Source organism: Mizuhopecten yessoensis, unplaced genomic scaffold (genome assembly GCF_002113885.1).
Source record: "Mizuhopecten yessoensis strain PY_sf001 unplaced genomic scaffold, ASM211388v2 scaffold1391, whole genome shotgun sequence".
Taxonomy (NCBI): Eukaryota; Metazoa; Mollusca; class Bivalvia; order Pectinida; family Pectinidae; genus Mizuhopecten; species Mizuhopecten yessoensis.
In genome coordinates, this window is record NW_018404023.1 from 60,463 (window position 1) to 75,337 (window position 14,875).

At 35.1% G+C, this 14,875-nt stretch overlaps 2 protein-coding genes across 3 annotated transcripts in view; one reads left to right on the plus strand and one right to left on the minus strand.

Annotated features, from left to right (window-relative positions):
- The window catches only part of LOC110461175 (adenosine deaminase domain-containing protein 1-like), a 17,855-nt gene extending 15,288 nt beyond the window's left edge, over window positions 1-2,567 (plus strand). For both annotated transcript variants that reach the window (XM_021514534.1, XM_021514525.1), the window contains exons 12-13: window positions 793-1,021; window positions 1,634-2,567. In XM_021514534.1, the coding sequence (XP_021370209.1) occupies window positions 793-1,021; window positions 1,634-1,880 (476 nt within the window). In that variant the 3' untranslated portion in view covers window positions 1,881-2,567. The remainder of the gene's footprint in view (window positions 1-792; window positions 1,022-1,633) is intronic.
- A 5,470-nt stretch (window positions 2,568-8,037) lies between these two features.
- On the minus strand, window positions 8,038-14,521 carry LOC110461184 (elongin-B-like). The gene is made up of 4 exons (XM_021514548.1): window positions 14,417-14,521; window positions 12,262-12,405; window positions 10,975-11,074; window positions 8,038-10,009 (listed from the first exon to the last, which is right to left on the minus strand). Exons 1-4 carry the CDS (start codon window positions 14,417-14,419, stop codon window positions 9,894-9,896), a joined length of 363 nt encoding a protein of 120 aa, XP_021370223.1. The 5' UTR covers window positions 14,420-14,521; the 3' UTR covers window positions 8,038-9,893.
- Between the last annotated feature and the right edge of the window lie 354 nt (window positions 14,522-14,875).

The following is a 14,875-nucleotide window of genomic DNA, read 5'->3' on the forward strand; positions in this document are numbered from 1 at the left end:
AACAACTTGTTCTGAATAACCAAAAGGCTCAGGATGTTGATATTTAGTTAGTAGCATATGCTGGGATCAAGGACTACTATGTTTGTTAAAGTGAATGACTTTGACTTATATTCAAGGTCACAGGGGTCAAATTTGTTTAAAATCTTTAAACAACCTCTTATGAATAACCATGGGTCCCAGGATGTTTATACTTTGCAAGTTGCATCCTGAGATGAAAGCCTATACAATGTGTTCAACATAATGACTTTGTTCGACTTTCAATCACAGGGGTGAAATGTTTAAAAAAAAAATAACAGGGTCTTTTGAACGAATTTTAATCATAAATACTGATATTTTGCCTGTAGCTTTATTTTAGATCACTTTTAAGGTTACAAGCGTGAGTTTTATACCAGGTGAGCGATGCAGGCCCATTGGGCCTCTTGTTTCACATACTGTATATAGTAACCTCCTTTTATTAAAGTCTTGGATATAACTTTAGCACAGTTGAGTCTGGACACTTCTGTTGATCGGGTAGCTCAGTGAGTTAGAGAAATGGTAAAACAATCTGTAGTTCGAGGTTTCCAATCCTGGTCTGGCCTTCACAATTTTTTAAACTCGGAACACTATTGTTGATCATCTTTTGTTTATAACATCTTTATTATTTTTCATAAAAGTCCCACAAGGTATGGTTTCCTTTCAAAAAATGATTTATCAAATGTATAGTCATGCTAAAAAAAAGCAGTTTCGAATGCATATTTACAGTTTTTGACAGTGGTAGGCTGATCCGTAACACTCAGTTTTATTTGTTGCCAGAACGTCACTTTGATCATGGCCACTTCTGCCGGGCAGTGTGTTGCCGTGTGTACGAAGTACTACAGGAGTCTCTGCCTCCCCCCTACCACATCAACCATCCCACGCTCACCACAACTTCCCTGCCCTCCCCCGGCGAGGGACAGCACGTCACACCTCTGTGTATGAACTGGTCTGAGGGAGACGAGAAGGTTGAGGTTCATGATGGAAACACTGGCCGGGCATCTGACATGTATGTTTGGCATTTTCTTTTAATTTCACGTCTTAACCCTTTCACCACTGTAGACTATAATGGACTCATCCAGATCAATGCATGGTAGAGTCTACTAAAGTTACATGGGGTTGAAAGGGTTAATGATGGGGTGGGGATATGAATATACCATGTTTACAGACTTATTTAATCCTGTGTATCTGGAGTCTGTTTTTTAGGTAATTGTCACCACGGTATACTGGATTTGAGTATCTAATGAAAGAAATATGCGAATATTTTGTATTCCCTGAAATTTTCATGGCGGTTTCACTTTCAGCATACTCACCCTCAATAATAAGGGCAAATTTATCTTGATAACACAGCATACTAAACTAGTATTAAATGTCATAATGCAACAAATACTAGCTAATGTGGATCATGTTAACCCTTTCACCCCTATGTAACTTTAGTAGACTCTACCATGCGTTGATCTGGATGAGTCCATTATGGTCTACAGTGGTGAAAGGGTAAAGGGCAAAAGATTGACTGGGGGAAAGTTTCTCGGTATTCAGTAATTATCTTGTTGTCTGACAACCTATAATTTTGATGACCTTAGAGGAAGTTTTAAGCAATCTGTCTCATTCAATATTACAGGTCTCCGCACAAGGCCGGGGCCAATGGTGCAAGTCGCCTGTGTAAGGCTGCATTTCTACACCGATTTAAGGAGCTGGCTAAGGCCACAGAGCAGTACCAGCTGCTCCAGATTCCGTCATTCACTGCCGCTAAACAAACCGCCAAGAACTACCAGGCAGCTAAACAGGCATTCTACTCTCACTGTGTGCAGATCGGCGTCGGCAAGTGGAATAGGAAACCTAAAGAAGTGGATAGTTTTGGAAAATAAAACATTTTTACCGTCCAAGGGAGATAAGCTGTCAATTTCAGCAATAATCTGGAGAAAAACTTGACAACAGAGTTCTTATCACTGTTGTTATCAATGACATTTAGTTTGATAATAATCAGAGAAAAATTATGATTTTTTAAATGCAGTCATTTCAAATCAATGGGAATAAAATGCTTCGTCGTGTTTGACCAGGTAGTCTTATTCCTTTCACAGAAGAGTGCGTGGAAAAAAAGACAACTTCAGGGAGTTTTTATGTAATATGTAGAAAGTTGTTTTTTGTCAACTTTTCAGAGGCAAAGTCTGAATGTCTTGTAATTGTGTACACATACTTTGAAAGTCTCAGGCAAGGCTTACGAGAAATCAATGTTAGCAAGTTGTTTTTTGTCAGCTTTTCAGAAGCAAAGTCTGAAGGACTTGTAATTGTGTACACATACTTATAAAGTCTCAGGCAAGGCTCACTAGAAATCAGTGTTAGCCCTCGTGCAGGAAGTTCATCTTTATTATATAAACAAAGAACTGTTCCCTTACTGGTCACATGTGATAAATAGAAGTGACCAAAGACAGACGGTTTCATACAAAAATACTCATCTTCCTTTCATCTTGACCAAATTGTAGTGAACGCAGAATTCAGGTTTTCAGCTTTACAAAAAGTTGAGAGCATTTGGTTTTTTTTGGGGGGGGGGGGGGGGGGGGGTATAAAGATTCTTCCATACATGTTTATTAGTATGTCAAAACAATTTTCAAGGTCACATAGTTATCTTACCCCCTGCAAACAACAAAGTTTCTGTGGGTATATTCTGTCTTTGCGTATTGCAGAGTTATCTGCTCTTGTGAGCAGGTATTGATTGTTACGTCATTGGTTTGTGAGATTAACGTCATCAATTTTTGAGCAAAAGACGTAATTTTCTCACATGAACCAATGACGTAACAATCAATACCTGCTCACAAGAGAAGATAACTCTGCAGTACGCAAAGACGGAATAGGAAACACCATATGTAGAAATTTATAAGAACAATTAGGCCTAAAGTATTTGTACTAGGGGCCTGATATTTTGCATTGAGGCTCTCAGGGAGGTCTAACATTGATGTGGTGCAGTCAATCAAGAAAATAATAACTTGTATGGCTAAATTAAAATAAATTGAACAAATTTACTAGACTATTTTGTAAAGGTTTTAACAGGAAATCAATTGATAGAATTTCTTGTTTTTGTGCCAAATGTAGAACCTGCTGTGTATCCTCATTTGTTTATATTTTGCTTCAATCACTCAGTAGATGACTAGTGCTATTTTATTTTTAGATTAACTTGTAGTGACTTGGAAAACTAATGTACTAAAAATAAACCTTTAACTACATACACGATACATTTTGTGCCATTATTAATTTATGACTGTATTGTATTTGGTGGATTATTTATATGTCGCCCATTCAAAATATGATGAATTTCCAGAATCATGTCTTAATGAATAGCTAGAAGTACGAATCGAAATCAGTGACTATTGTCTTTTTGGGTGCGAGGTTGAAGCAAATACATTTGTAAGGCTTAGGCTAAAAAAAATATTGTATGTTTCAGGTACCCTGAGCGACCCTAGTTTTTACCTCTGACCATATCAATTTTATTTCACTCGAATGATCCAAACCTCCCATTTGAGTGTGCTGAAAATTGTTAGGATCTTTCTGACATCTCTCTATTTCATTGTCAGGTATCAATACCAATTTTCCCTCCCAAACTAATGTTTTAAAGACCTGAGACCTGAAAGTATAATGAAAACAATTGGTCTGAATAACTATGTTTTGTGATTTTTGTAATTTCAAGAATTAGCACCAACCCTTTCCCTCATAAAAAAAAAAATAGATATAAAAACCTACAAATCTATCCTATTTTTCAGTCATGTTACAAAAACCTTAAATATTTTTTAGGCCTTATATTACCCGGCCCAGTGGCAAGTGAGATAATGTCTTGCATCCCTCAGACGTCAACAGCTGAAGCAAGAGGTCAAGGGTGATCATGTTGGGACAGTGACATGCTTGGCTGAAAGGCTGTCAGTTTTGTTCAAATATATATGACCTTGACAAATTTTTGAAATAACTAGTTACAATTGAAAGAAAAAAAATTTCATAACAACTTCTGTATATCCAAGAGGCCCGAGGTCACGATATTCGGCCTACATCCTTACCTTTAATGACCTCTGCTAAACCTCCATTTAGTCAAGAAAAATGATTCTGAATGCAAAATGCTGATGAGAGGGTTATCAATCAATTTTTCCCCAATACGTGACATTGACCAATTAGGACTTTAGGATTATAGGCTTAGAGTAGGAACATGCGGTCTATAGCTTGCTGAAATAACACAAAATTAATTCTTGAAATAAATGATGACCTTGTTAGCTATGAAGGTGGCGGCAATACATTTTGTTTTCTTAATACAAAGGTCAATAAGGTGATTCGCAGTAATGATATTTAAGCCTTTGCTTGCGAGAGACCAATGCATTTTAGTGTGCAACTGGACATGGCCAGCTAATCCAGATTTTCAGTCACAAGATGCAGGATTTAACTTCATGATTAGTGCTCGTATAAATTCAAACCTTTTTGATATTGTAGAAATCACAATGACATACCTTTTTTTTGTGTAAAATGTATAAATTTATATTTCATTTATGAAACATGCCAATCAGAAATTCAGTCTTATTTTATTTTGTATTCAGGTTCTCATAGCACATCCAGTGAAGTGTTACTGTGTGATGTTTCAAAGACTAGCACAATATGTACTTTGTCACCTTCACCAGACACAACTTGTTAAGCATATGTACACAAAGGTGTAAAATATGAACTAGTCGGCGATTGAGTTTGTTGCAAATTGTGCTAAGCAATAAGCGTAATTAACGAAGTTAACATACTCTTATTATTGTCATGGAAATGTCACCCGTAAGCACTTTACAGGTTGTGCTATAAAAATCTTTATCGTATACTTATCAGTGATATATGTTGTTTTGCATGTGTGATACTGCTAGCTATGCATTTTATTCCCAATAATTTAGTTTTACAAATATGAGTAACTGTTATCAACTGTAGTTATACTCTTGTTCAGATACGATTACATTTATTGCATATGCATTCCCATTTTATCATGTGATTTAGATAAAGAAACTGTGATTCATATAGATTCTTTGATGCAGTATATTCTTTCATTTTGAAAAATCTTTAAAAATTTAACCACAACATATTCCCCATCAGCTATGGACCTTCTGTGATCTTTCTCAGTAAAACTGAAAAATGCAGGCACCATATTTCGAACCTACATATTGTCATTCATAATAACAATAATATTAATAATAATAATTCTTATATACCGCTTTATCACAACCTAGTTCGTAGGTCATCTCAAAGTGGTTGACAAATTATTATCCGTGGTTATAGGGCCTTTGCTACCAGCCAATATATATTCTACTACCTGGGGAGCATACAGCTGGTGCTGCCATTTCGGAGCTCACAGCTAGCATTCTACAATTCTAGCACTGCCCAACCACATACTCATTTACAGCCGAGTAGACTGGAACAAGCAGAGTAAAGTATCATGCTCAAGGATACAACACAGTGCTGTGCCGTGACTCGAACTCGCAACCCTTCGGTCATGAGCCTGGAGTCCTACCACTTGACTACCAGCAGTGCCTCCTTCATTCTATAGTTTTGTTACTTGTGGACCAAATCAATACATCACAACGTATTGCTTATACCTGTCAACCCTCCCAGTTGTTTTAGGAAGTCTCCTAATTTATTTTTTGACACAAGTACATTTTAAAATATCTCTACCTATTTCCCCCAATGAAGAGCCTTATGAAGTGGCTAAGGAAAGCTCTGATTAATTCAGGTGAACATGGGTGTGTATGCTCAATACAACATTATTATTTTTCACAATTTTTGTTGAATTAAAAAAGTAATTTTGATGAAATTAATTTATATTTAATTCTTCCATAAGCAATTAATTCTCATTAATTTTTGTGTTGCCTTGCGTTCAGGCGACATATAGGTATTACTTTGTCATTGGCATCGGTTGCATCGTCTGAAACAAGGTTTCTGTGCGATAACTTGAGTTCCCTTCGGTTGATTGAACTCAAACTTGGTACACATATAACATATTGCATACCAATATTGCTTGGACGAGTTCGCATTTTAGAAGTTTACATGCATTTTTGGTGGAGTTATGCCCCTTTTATTGCGAAATAATGGCATTGTGTAGTAAATGCAGTAACATTTTTTATTATTTTATCAATTCCTTTCAAATTTTGTACCGTAATGCTAGAAGCAATAATGTTCAACGTGTATGACAGGTTTTTTCTGTCGAATTTCAACTTTCCGCGTTTTGGTATATCACACTTGACATAGCAAACCAAAACACTTTTCTCACTAAAAGCGCCGAGCAGGCGACATATCCACTCCTGTGGAATTTTTGTATTTTCCATTTATATATCTGAATGATTAAATCATGACTGTCTTAATAAGGTAGCCATATACATTATACTTTTTTACATATACCTATTCCCCTGATTGTATCTGTGATCTTTGTGATAATGAGAGACAAGTTGTAACATGAAGTTTATTCATTTATGAATAGTTAAATGCCACTGGTTAGATTCATTTCTAGTATATTCCACTATGTGAAAATTATTGAACCTGCAGTATTTTTTCATGTTAATACCAAACCTGTACTTGTGTTTTCAGCGACCTGCGTTTGTTTTATTTCATCATTTCTGTTGTCCTCAAGTACTTACTGTGTAAGTGCAGTTTCAAATGTAATGGTTTTAGCAATACATGTGTTTTACTACGTAAATAAACTATTTTGTCAGTTTTGTTTTTGTTTCATCGAGTCATTGTTTGATGATCTGGTACATGTCATAGCAAAATTGAAGGTACCTGTCCTTTGTTTCCTATTTTCTTTACAAGGCATTTCAAATGAAAGAGTAAGTTCATCAATGTGCAAAACAATCAAATTTCATTGAAAACGTTTAGTCAATTTTCCTGTCACATAAAGATCCTCTAGCAGTAACCTTGATCTTCATTTGTGAAATTTGGTTGAAATTTTAGTCAGGTATGACCATGTGTCAAGGGCAATATTCCCATAACTATATCAAGAAACTGGAGCTGTGAAGGTTATAATAATATAGGTGTTAATTTTGCCCTTCATATTTAATAACTATACACATGTTGTTTACTAGTATTCACTGTAATGATAAATTTGTCCTCACTGGGAAGAATGAAAAAGGCGAAAGTTAAACTGCGGCAAAACATTTCCCGATCAACAGTATTTCCAGAGATATAAAAGTGACAAACCTGACATTCACAAGCTAAGAAGGATGCCCCTCTAAAAATGAAGAAGGCTCAATTTTGGACTAAAGGGATAATGCATAGCAAGTTTCATCTAGATTCCTTCCTTAGTTTCTGACAAGAACAGTGGTAACAAACTTCAAATGTAAAGTGAAGATAGTCGCCTGGTGGTGGTTATTTTGCTTTATTGAACCACTGAAATCGGAGCATGCAGAACTATGTACTTATCGGGTAAGGTAGTCATGCAATTCAAGTTTCATCAAGATCCTTTCAGTATCTGAGAAATACCAGCATTAAAATTCACGCGCAAAATTCAAAATAATTTGCCTGGTGGCCATTTTTGCTAAACTGATCCACCTCAAATTTGGGCATGAATAATGAGGGACCTAAGGGATTGTGGATACCAAGTAACTTAAATTCTATCATAACCTTGTCCAAAATTCAAGAGAAATGCCAGTAAACAATTGTGACCGACCACGAATGAAAAGTGATTTGAACAGCCCATCATCTGATCATGGTGGGTTGAACTTATTACTTGTATTAGATGAGCCTTTATCACTGACACGAGGGTTTGTTGGAGAAAGTTCAACTGACCAATCTTATTTTTCTTCCACAAAAACCAACACTGTGATGTTGAATTAGACAGCCTAGTGTTTGTAATGTGTTATGAACATTAAGTATGACCGCTGCATACAATTCCTCAGATCAAAACCTTCATCTTTGACTCCAGATATTTCGTTTGAAAACTAGATTAGCAAAAGTTTAGTATTTCTTTAGACATACCAGTACAAGAGAATCACTTCTAGTATTGAAACATTTCAAACCAAAACAAGTGTAATCAATACTTCGATATTTTAATTGATTTTGATCTTTCAATCCAATACAATAGAAAGGTAGCAAAAAAAAAAAAAAAAACCATTTGGCTTCCGTATCAAAGAATTACTTGCGGAGTTCGTTTTTCATTATGAAAACTGCCATGTTAACAAAACAAGGAAATGATTGGACATAATTTAAAAGGAAGAAGAAAATGATGGAAAATAGGACATAAATATTTATTGGAGATGATTTTGACACTGCTACAGGCGCAAGACTTCCTGCTTGAATGGATATCAACAGTAACATGCAAAATGATTGCAAGTATTTCAATATTGTAAAAATGGGAAAACAAGTCTTTCTCAAACTGGCAAACCGTTAATGTCTCCAGTTGCAGGCAACATGAAATGAAATGTTGAATACATTATAAAAAGAACATTTGTACAATTTGTTCCAATATCAACATGAGAAGATGTGTAAAGATTAATTTTACTTTCCGGCATCAACACGAAAAATCAAAGTTGAGAAAACTTTACTCGACAACTTTTTTTAAATCAGCATTGCTAGAATTTCAAACTCACCTGAAGCTGCAGTATTTGTTCAAAACCTAGTAACTCTCTTTCTTGCAAGACAGAAATGCTGGTTTTGATACACTCAGAACAGCATTTTATCGATATATTATGCCAAAGTACAAACCCTAATGCCTTCATATCCACACATTGTGTTTTTTTTAATTTTTCTTTCATGTTTAAAATTTGAACTACTTAAGTTATGGCAGTTTAAATGCATCATATTTTTTGGAAGTAAAAAAAAATCACAGGAGTAAAAAAAAAATCAACCATCATGGAGTTTTTGTATCTGACCGAGATGGAATTTTGTACTATATAAAGATCTTAAAAAAACCTTTCAAATCACAATTAAACAAACACTATATAAGGACTACTCTTGCTTTGTGCATTTAAATGAGTTTAACCCTGTTAACTTTTATAATGTGAAATACAGAGATTATTCAAGATATCACAAGTCCACAACATGGTGTAAATCATTAAAAACAAAACTGTACACATATACACATAACAGATATATATATATTCTTATTATATTCACTTAGCCTCCTTCATAAAGCCTATTGGTTCTGTACCTTGCCATAAATATTCTTTATCTCATATTAAAGGGTTATTCCAGGTAGTAACTTGTGGCTTTCCCTAGAAGGACCAGAGGTGGACTATTCAAAACTTACAGGCTATGAGTATGTTTTTTTTTTAAATTCTAGTTTGTTAGATTATTGTTGTATTTAAACATCATTGTACGTGCAATATACCTTATTTCCAATTTGTTAATAATCTGAATTAATCTATTTTTGGGGGGAGAACCAAATGTAGAATATGCATCGACAAAGAAAATGTTACACTTAACCAATGTATTTGTGTTTTTTTCTGAATGGTTACCTTAAAATTAACTAGGTCTCATTCATCCGATACCAGTGGTCTTTAGAAGGCCACCACACACACATGCACACACGTTTTGCACACCTGCTTTGCGACCGTAGCCAACATTGAATGGAAAGTGATGTAATATCGCAGACAATAAGATACTATTAACATACACTGTATTCTGTGGCACTGTTAAAACTAAATTTTAATCAATAAAGAAAAACAAAACTACATGAGGAACAATATTCTTTCGACCATTCTAAGATGAGTAGGCAGCATTGAAGTTGATAGGATATGTCCAGGATTATACCGTACTCCATCTCCAACACATAACGGTATTTAGACAAGATTTTTTTTCAATTTTCTTCCGTATTTGTTTCACGTGAGTGTAGTGGCTAATTAGTAAGAATTGTACATAAACATGTTTCTACGGCTTAAGACTAAGGATTAGGACGCTGTTTGTTCTTGTGCATGCGCTGAAGTGGAATCCTGTGGCTTCATGACATCTGGGAGTTCTGGCGGACTGGACAATGGTGTCACCTCGAAGGCTTCAAATTCTCCATCTGAATGTAACATTATAACTCATATTTAATATTAAAGTCATATATGAAATGAAGTTATTGAAAATATAAATGACAACATATTAATATGCTTCCAGTAAAGAGAGGAAAAACTAGAAAATGTCTGTATAAAGACATGGAATTCCTACGTCACCATGCGAAATAAGTTTCAGTGTTTGATGTTCTATAAATAGTAACAAACACTTTGATCATGGGAAGGGACGGACATGTGCAACACTATATGCCCCCCCCCCCCCATCTATGGCGGGGGGCATAGAAATTGTCTTGATTATGCAGTAGCTAGTGTTTTTGTAAAGGTAAATGATAATGTAAATGGAGAGATTTAGTCTCACTATCATGCATAGTGCTAACAATTATAAATTTGTTTTATTTATTCCTGTATAATAAACCAGAATTTGCTGTTATTTCTTTTAATCAATCTCTGTCAGTTAAGCAAATGTACTGTGTATAACATCTACAATGTCAACAAGCCTGTTGGTTAACGGGGCAAAGCAAGACACGTTATTCTTGACCTGAACAGGCTATATCACGTTTTTGAAATTGTCTTGATGATGACACATTTACCATGTCAAGTCAAGTCAGACTGAAGAAGTGAACCCAACTAGGTACAGTGATATTTGCAATATGCTTTGAGAAGTTCCATAGTTTATATCACCATCCTATGGAAGCCACCTTGTTTCCAAGTACAAGACAAAGTGAAGACCATTTAATACAATCTATAATTCAATCTTGGTGCAAAATAACCACAGAATTGGATTTAATATTTTTGGACAGGAAGGAAGGTATTTTTCAGTCGGAAACAGTTTGTTTTTGTTTGGTAGCATTTTGTCTCTGTTGTTAAAACAAGAATTATATTTTTTGGCTGTTTATGTCATTTAACATTCAATGCAACTCATTTAGAATCAGAAATTTGTTCTCCTAAGTCTATAACTACACATTTTACTTACCCTCTTGTTTGAAAGCCAATCCAATTGTTGCCGGTGCCTGTGCTCGTGCTGTTGCAAATGTGAATCCATAATCACCAAGTGTTTTATTGTCATCTAGGGGCTGTCGAGGAAAATTAGAGTATACAATAGTGTGATTAGTAGTGAGACAAAACACCCGAAATGACTATTAAAGTTGATGATCACATATCCTTCAATTTTGCAGGAATAAATGTAAAGGAAGTTAGATCGGATATTTTAACTCAAAAGTGAACCATATTCAAATTTGTAAAGAAACAACTTTACTGTGCCTTTTAAGGCTCTCAATAATAATGGTGCAATGCCTCGACATAAATACTATTTGTGGGAAATTAAGATCATTTTTGATGTTGGAAGAAAATTAACCATAATACACTCAAAGTTAATAAGAAAATGCTTAATATAGGCAGGAAATCATCTTAAATTAAATATGAACACTGAGATGCATTCACAAAGCCCACCCCCCTCAATTTTGCTATGACATATTACAGGGGTGTAGAAAGCGAAAGTGAGCGTAACCCCTGGATATCGAGGATGACAGAAATAAGACATTGGCTCTTTCCCCTTCCTTTTGTTTAATAAAATTAACTACTTGTCGAGAGTGAGACATTATATAAATATGACATTCATTAGCAGGTGACAGTGAATATTGTCACCTGCTAATGAATGTCATATCTATTTTGTTACACCAAAAGTCAATGTAGCTCAGAAACGGCAGCAAACCTCGATAATGACATCTTGTTTGTTGATAGTCTGCTGTTTACAATCGCTATCGCACCGGCGCTTGATGAAATTGGCTGTTGCCGTCAAACGTTCTTGTGACCATCACGGTGGGGAAACGAAGCGGTGCACGCACATTTTTTGCGCATGTTTTCACTGTCTCATGGCAATATCACCCGCGCCCCTTTAAACCAATGTATTTTCGGAGGGTGACAGAGATTTTTGTTTAATTTTCTCCCAACCAATCAAATAGCTAGAAATTCACTTGAGGTGTAACAAAGTATATTATCAACTTTACAAAAACAAAACCTTTTACTAGATCCAGTATTAGAAGGTAGGTGAAAGATGTCAATCTGATCATTGACCAAACAGAGGGGGTCAGTTACATAAAGTATTTTTTGGATCATCTTGATACGTTATAATTTTTAATCATAAGGACAAAACATTATAAGGACAATTCGTCCTTCAAGTTATTTGAAGGACTGTGAATTCCATGGTTGTAAAGGGAGTTCCTGAAAATCGCCACTGATATGTATGTTTAACTTGATATACCTGATCATCTTTGTATAGTTTCTGGTCATCTGGTCTGGTTTTTAATATACCCTCTATTATTTTCTTTACTTCATGCACTGTGGTAGACTCCTTTGCATCTGTGAACATGGTGCACTTCCTCCGCCTAATCATCAAAAACACATCCTGCAAGATAACAAAAAAAAAGTATAAATAAGTGAATAAGCAAACAATCAAAAAGCATGTCTCATGTGATAATTTTAGGTCTTTTATTAATATGGTATTTAAATGTTGGTTTTGATACCCTCCTATGAAGTAGGTGCCTTGTTTGTTTGTCCATCAATTTGAATGCATCTGATGGACAAGTAATTATAATCCGAACACTGGATGGAATGTGTTTCAAGAGTGAAAAAAAACCTGTAATGATCAGAGATAAAAATTAGGTTTGATCAGGGTACCTGAAACATACATTTTGTTTGTCCTTACTGTAACCAAATACTAGTGGAAATATGTTATAGGTACTGGCAATTTTCCTTTTCATAACGTTGTGACATCTCAAGTTCTCAACATTATTACATGATGTATTACGATATAATGAACTATAACCTGTGTCATCACAGTTAAACAGACTCCATGAACAGTCAATCCTGTATTAAGAGAGCATGAACTTAAGGAAGTCAAAAAAAGTATTCTCTTAGTCTGAATATGTCGGCAATCTCTTTTTGATTTTTAATTTTAATATGGTCAGGTGGTTCAGTGGATAATGCTTTCGCTTTTCACCGAGGCGGTCGGTGTTCAATTCCTTGAGCGGACGTGAAATGGTACGATGTCACCTGCCCATGCACCTCCATGGGTTTTTCTCAGGTACTACGTGTACGGTTTCCTAGCTCCCACATTAAGACACTCTGTGTGCTAAATTACTTATTTCATAATTGTTGTAAAATTAATAAAGTTGACATTTTATATATATACAAAATGATGGATGATTGATAAATCATTTAGGGTTATTGTCAAAGTAATTTCTGTCAAAGACTGACATGAGCATTGGGGGAAAACACCCAATACCTAACCCGAGATGGACAACTACTAGTAGATCTGATGCAATAATTCATCTCGTGCTCAAAATGATCTTCATGGCAGAAACTACTTTCCCCATTGACATTTGATGATACTTTAAAATATTACAACTAATATTATATGGGATTGTGAACCAGTCTGAGTGCACAGACCTAGGGGTTATCCATACACAGAACCACTGGTATCTCATAAGTGCCCATGCAGTTATCCAAGAGTATCTTATGAGCGACAGTGTATAATAATTTTCCAAATTGGAGTTGATCACATTTTTCAGATTAACTGCTAAATGTTGTGCTTGATCCCCCCATAAAAGTCTACATTTAACGGTTCAAAAATGCTATGTCATGATAGCAATTATCTGGTTTTAAAATTTTTATGTTGACAAATGAAAATGCGATAAGGTTGTCAAATTTTCTCATTTCAGATGGGTTCTTTTAGCCATTGTAGTCATCAGACTGCTCAGAGAGGTGGATATTGGTGATTGTGTGATGTTAAACTAGGCTAAGGCAGTTGTTTAAATGGGGGCTTGGGGGTGCTAGAGTAAAAGAATCAACTCAATACAGTAATTAAATATATATTATCATATTATATATTACCAATATTAATACATTACATTTGTTTAAAACTTCAAACATTATTCTATTCTCAGACGCATCTAAGTTGACGGTAAAAAAGAGAAAGTAATGCTATGACAATAAATTAAATATAACGTTAGAAGCCTAAATCTTGATCTGGGTGTGTTATGATCACTTTACGTTGGTCTACCGGCATCAGACAACTGACAATACAATAGAAATTTTCGATAATAACACACTTATTCTACGTTTTATTTTCATGTCAGTAAGAAACGGTCAAGTATGTCGAACCTACCACAACAAACAAAAAGAACACGTGCATAAACAAGAACACTGAAACGCAGATAATATTCCGATTTCTGAGAAGGCCTTGGTAACAACTTTAGACGGGCCATACTCGTAGAAATAAGCACAAATGCGTATCAATAGTACATGGAATCGAAACAAGACATATGAAGAACTTTAAATCCGTCGGGAGCTATAAGATACATTCCCTTATACGAGTGAGATCAAAATATTTCACGAGGAAGACTTATTTCACTTACCATTATGGATTCCTTGTATGGAGTCAAACACAAAGCGCCATCTACAATCGCATTGTTCAGCGTTAAGAGCGGAAGTAGTGTTTTTATTATTTCGACATCCGAAACGAAGGACAAATATAGCCCACTTGAAGAACCAATCTATTTTAATGAAAATTCATCCAAAGAAATCACAGGAAAATGAATATCAGACAAAAGAACGAGAAATATAAATATGATTAAGGGGGATAACTCTAACAATAAAATTCGTCATCACTTTTTTCATCTTGCACGCGATTACATGAATTTACGTCACATTTGAGTAATAAGAAAAATCTGAAATTATTGCGTCTGTTTTATATTAGTCTAAATAAGACACATATCCTGAAATATATATGCCAGAAACCGAAAATGAGATATCAACCCTTCTATCGAAGTCGGAACGGTTTGGTTTTAATATTAGGTTGTAATCAAGCATGCATG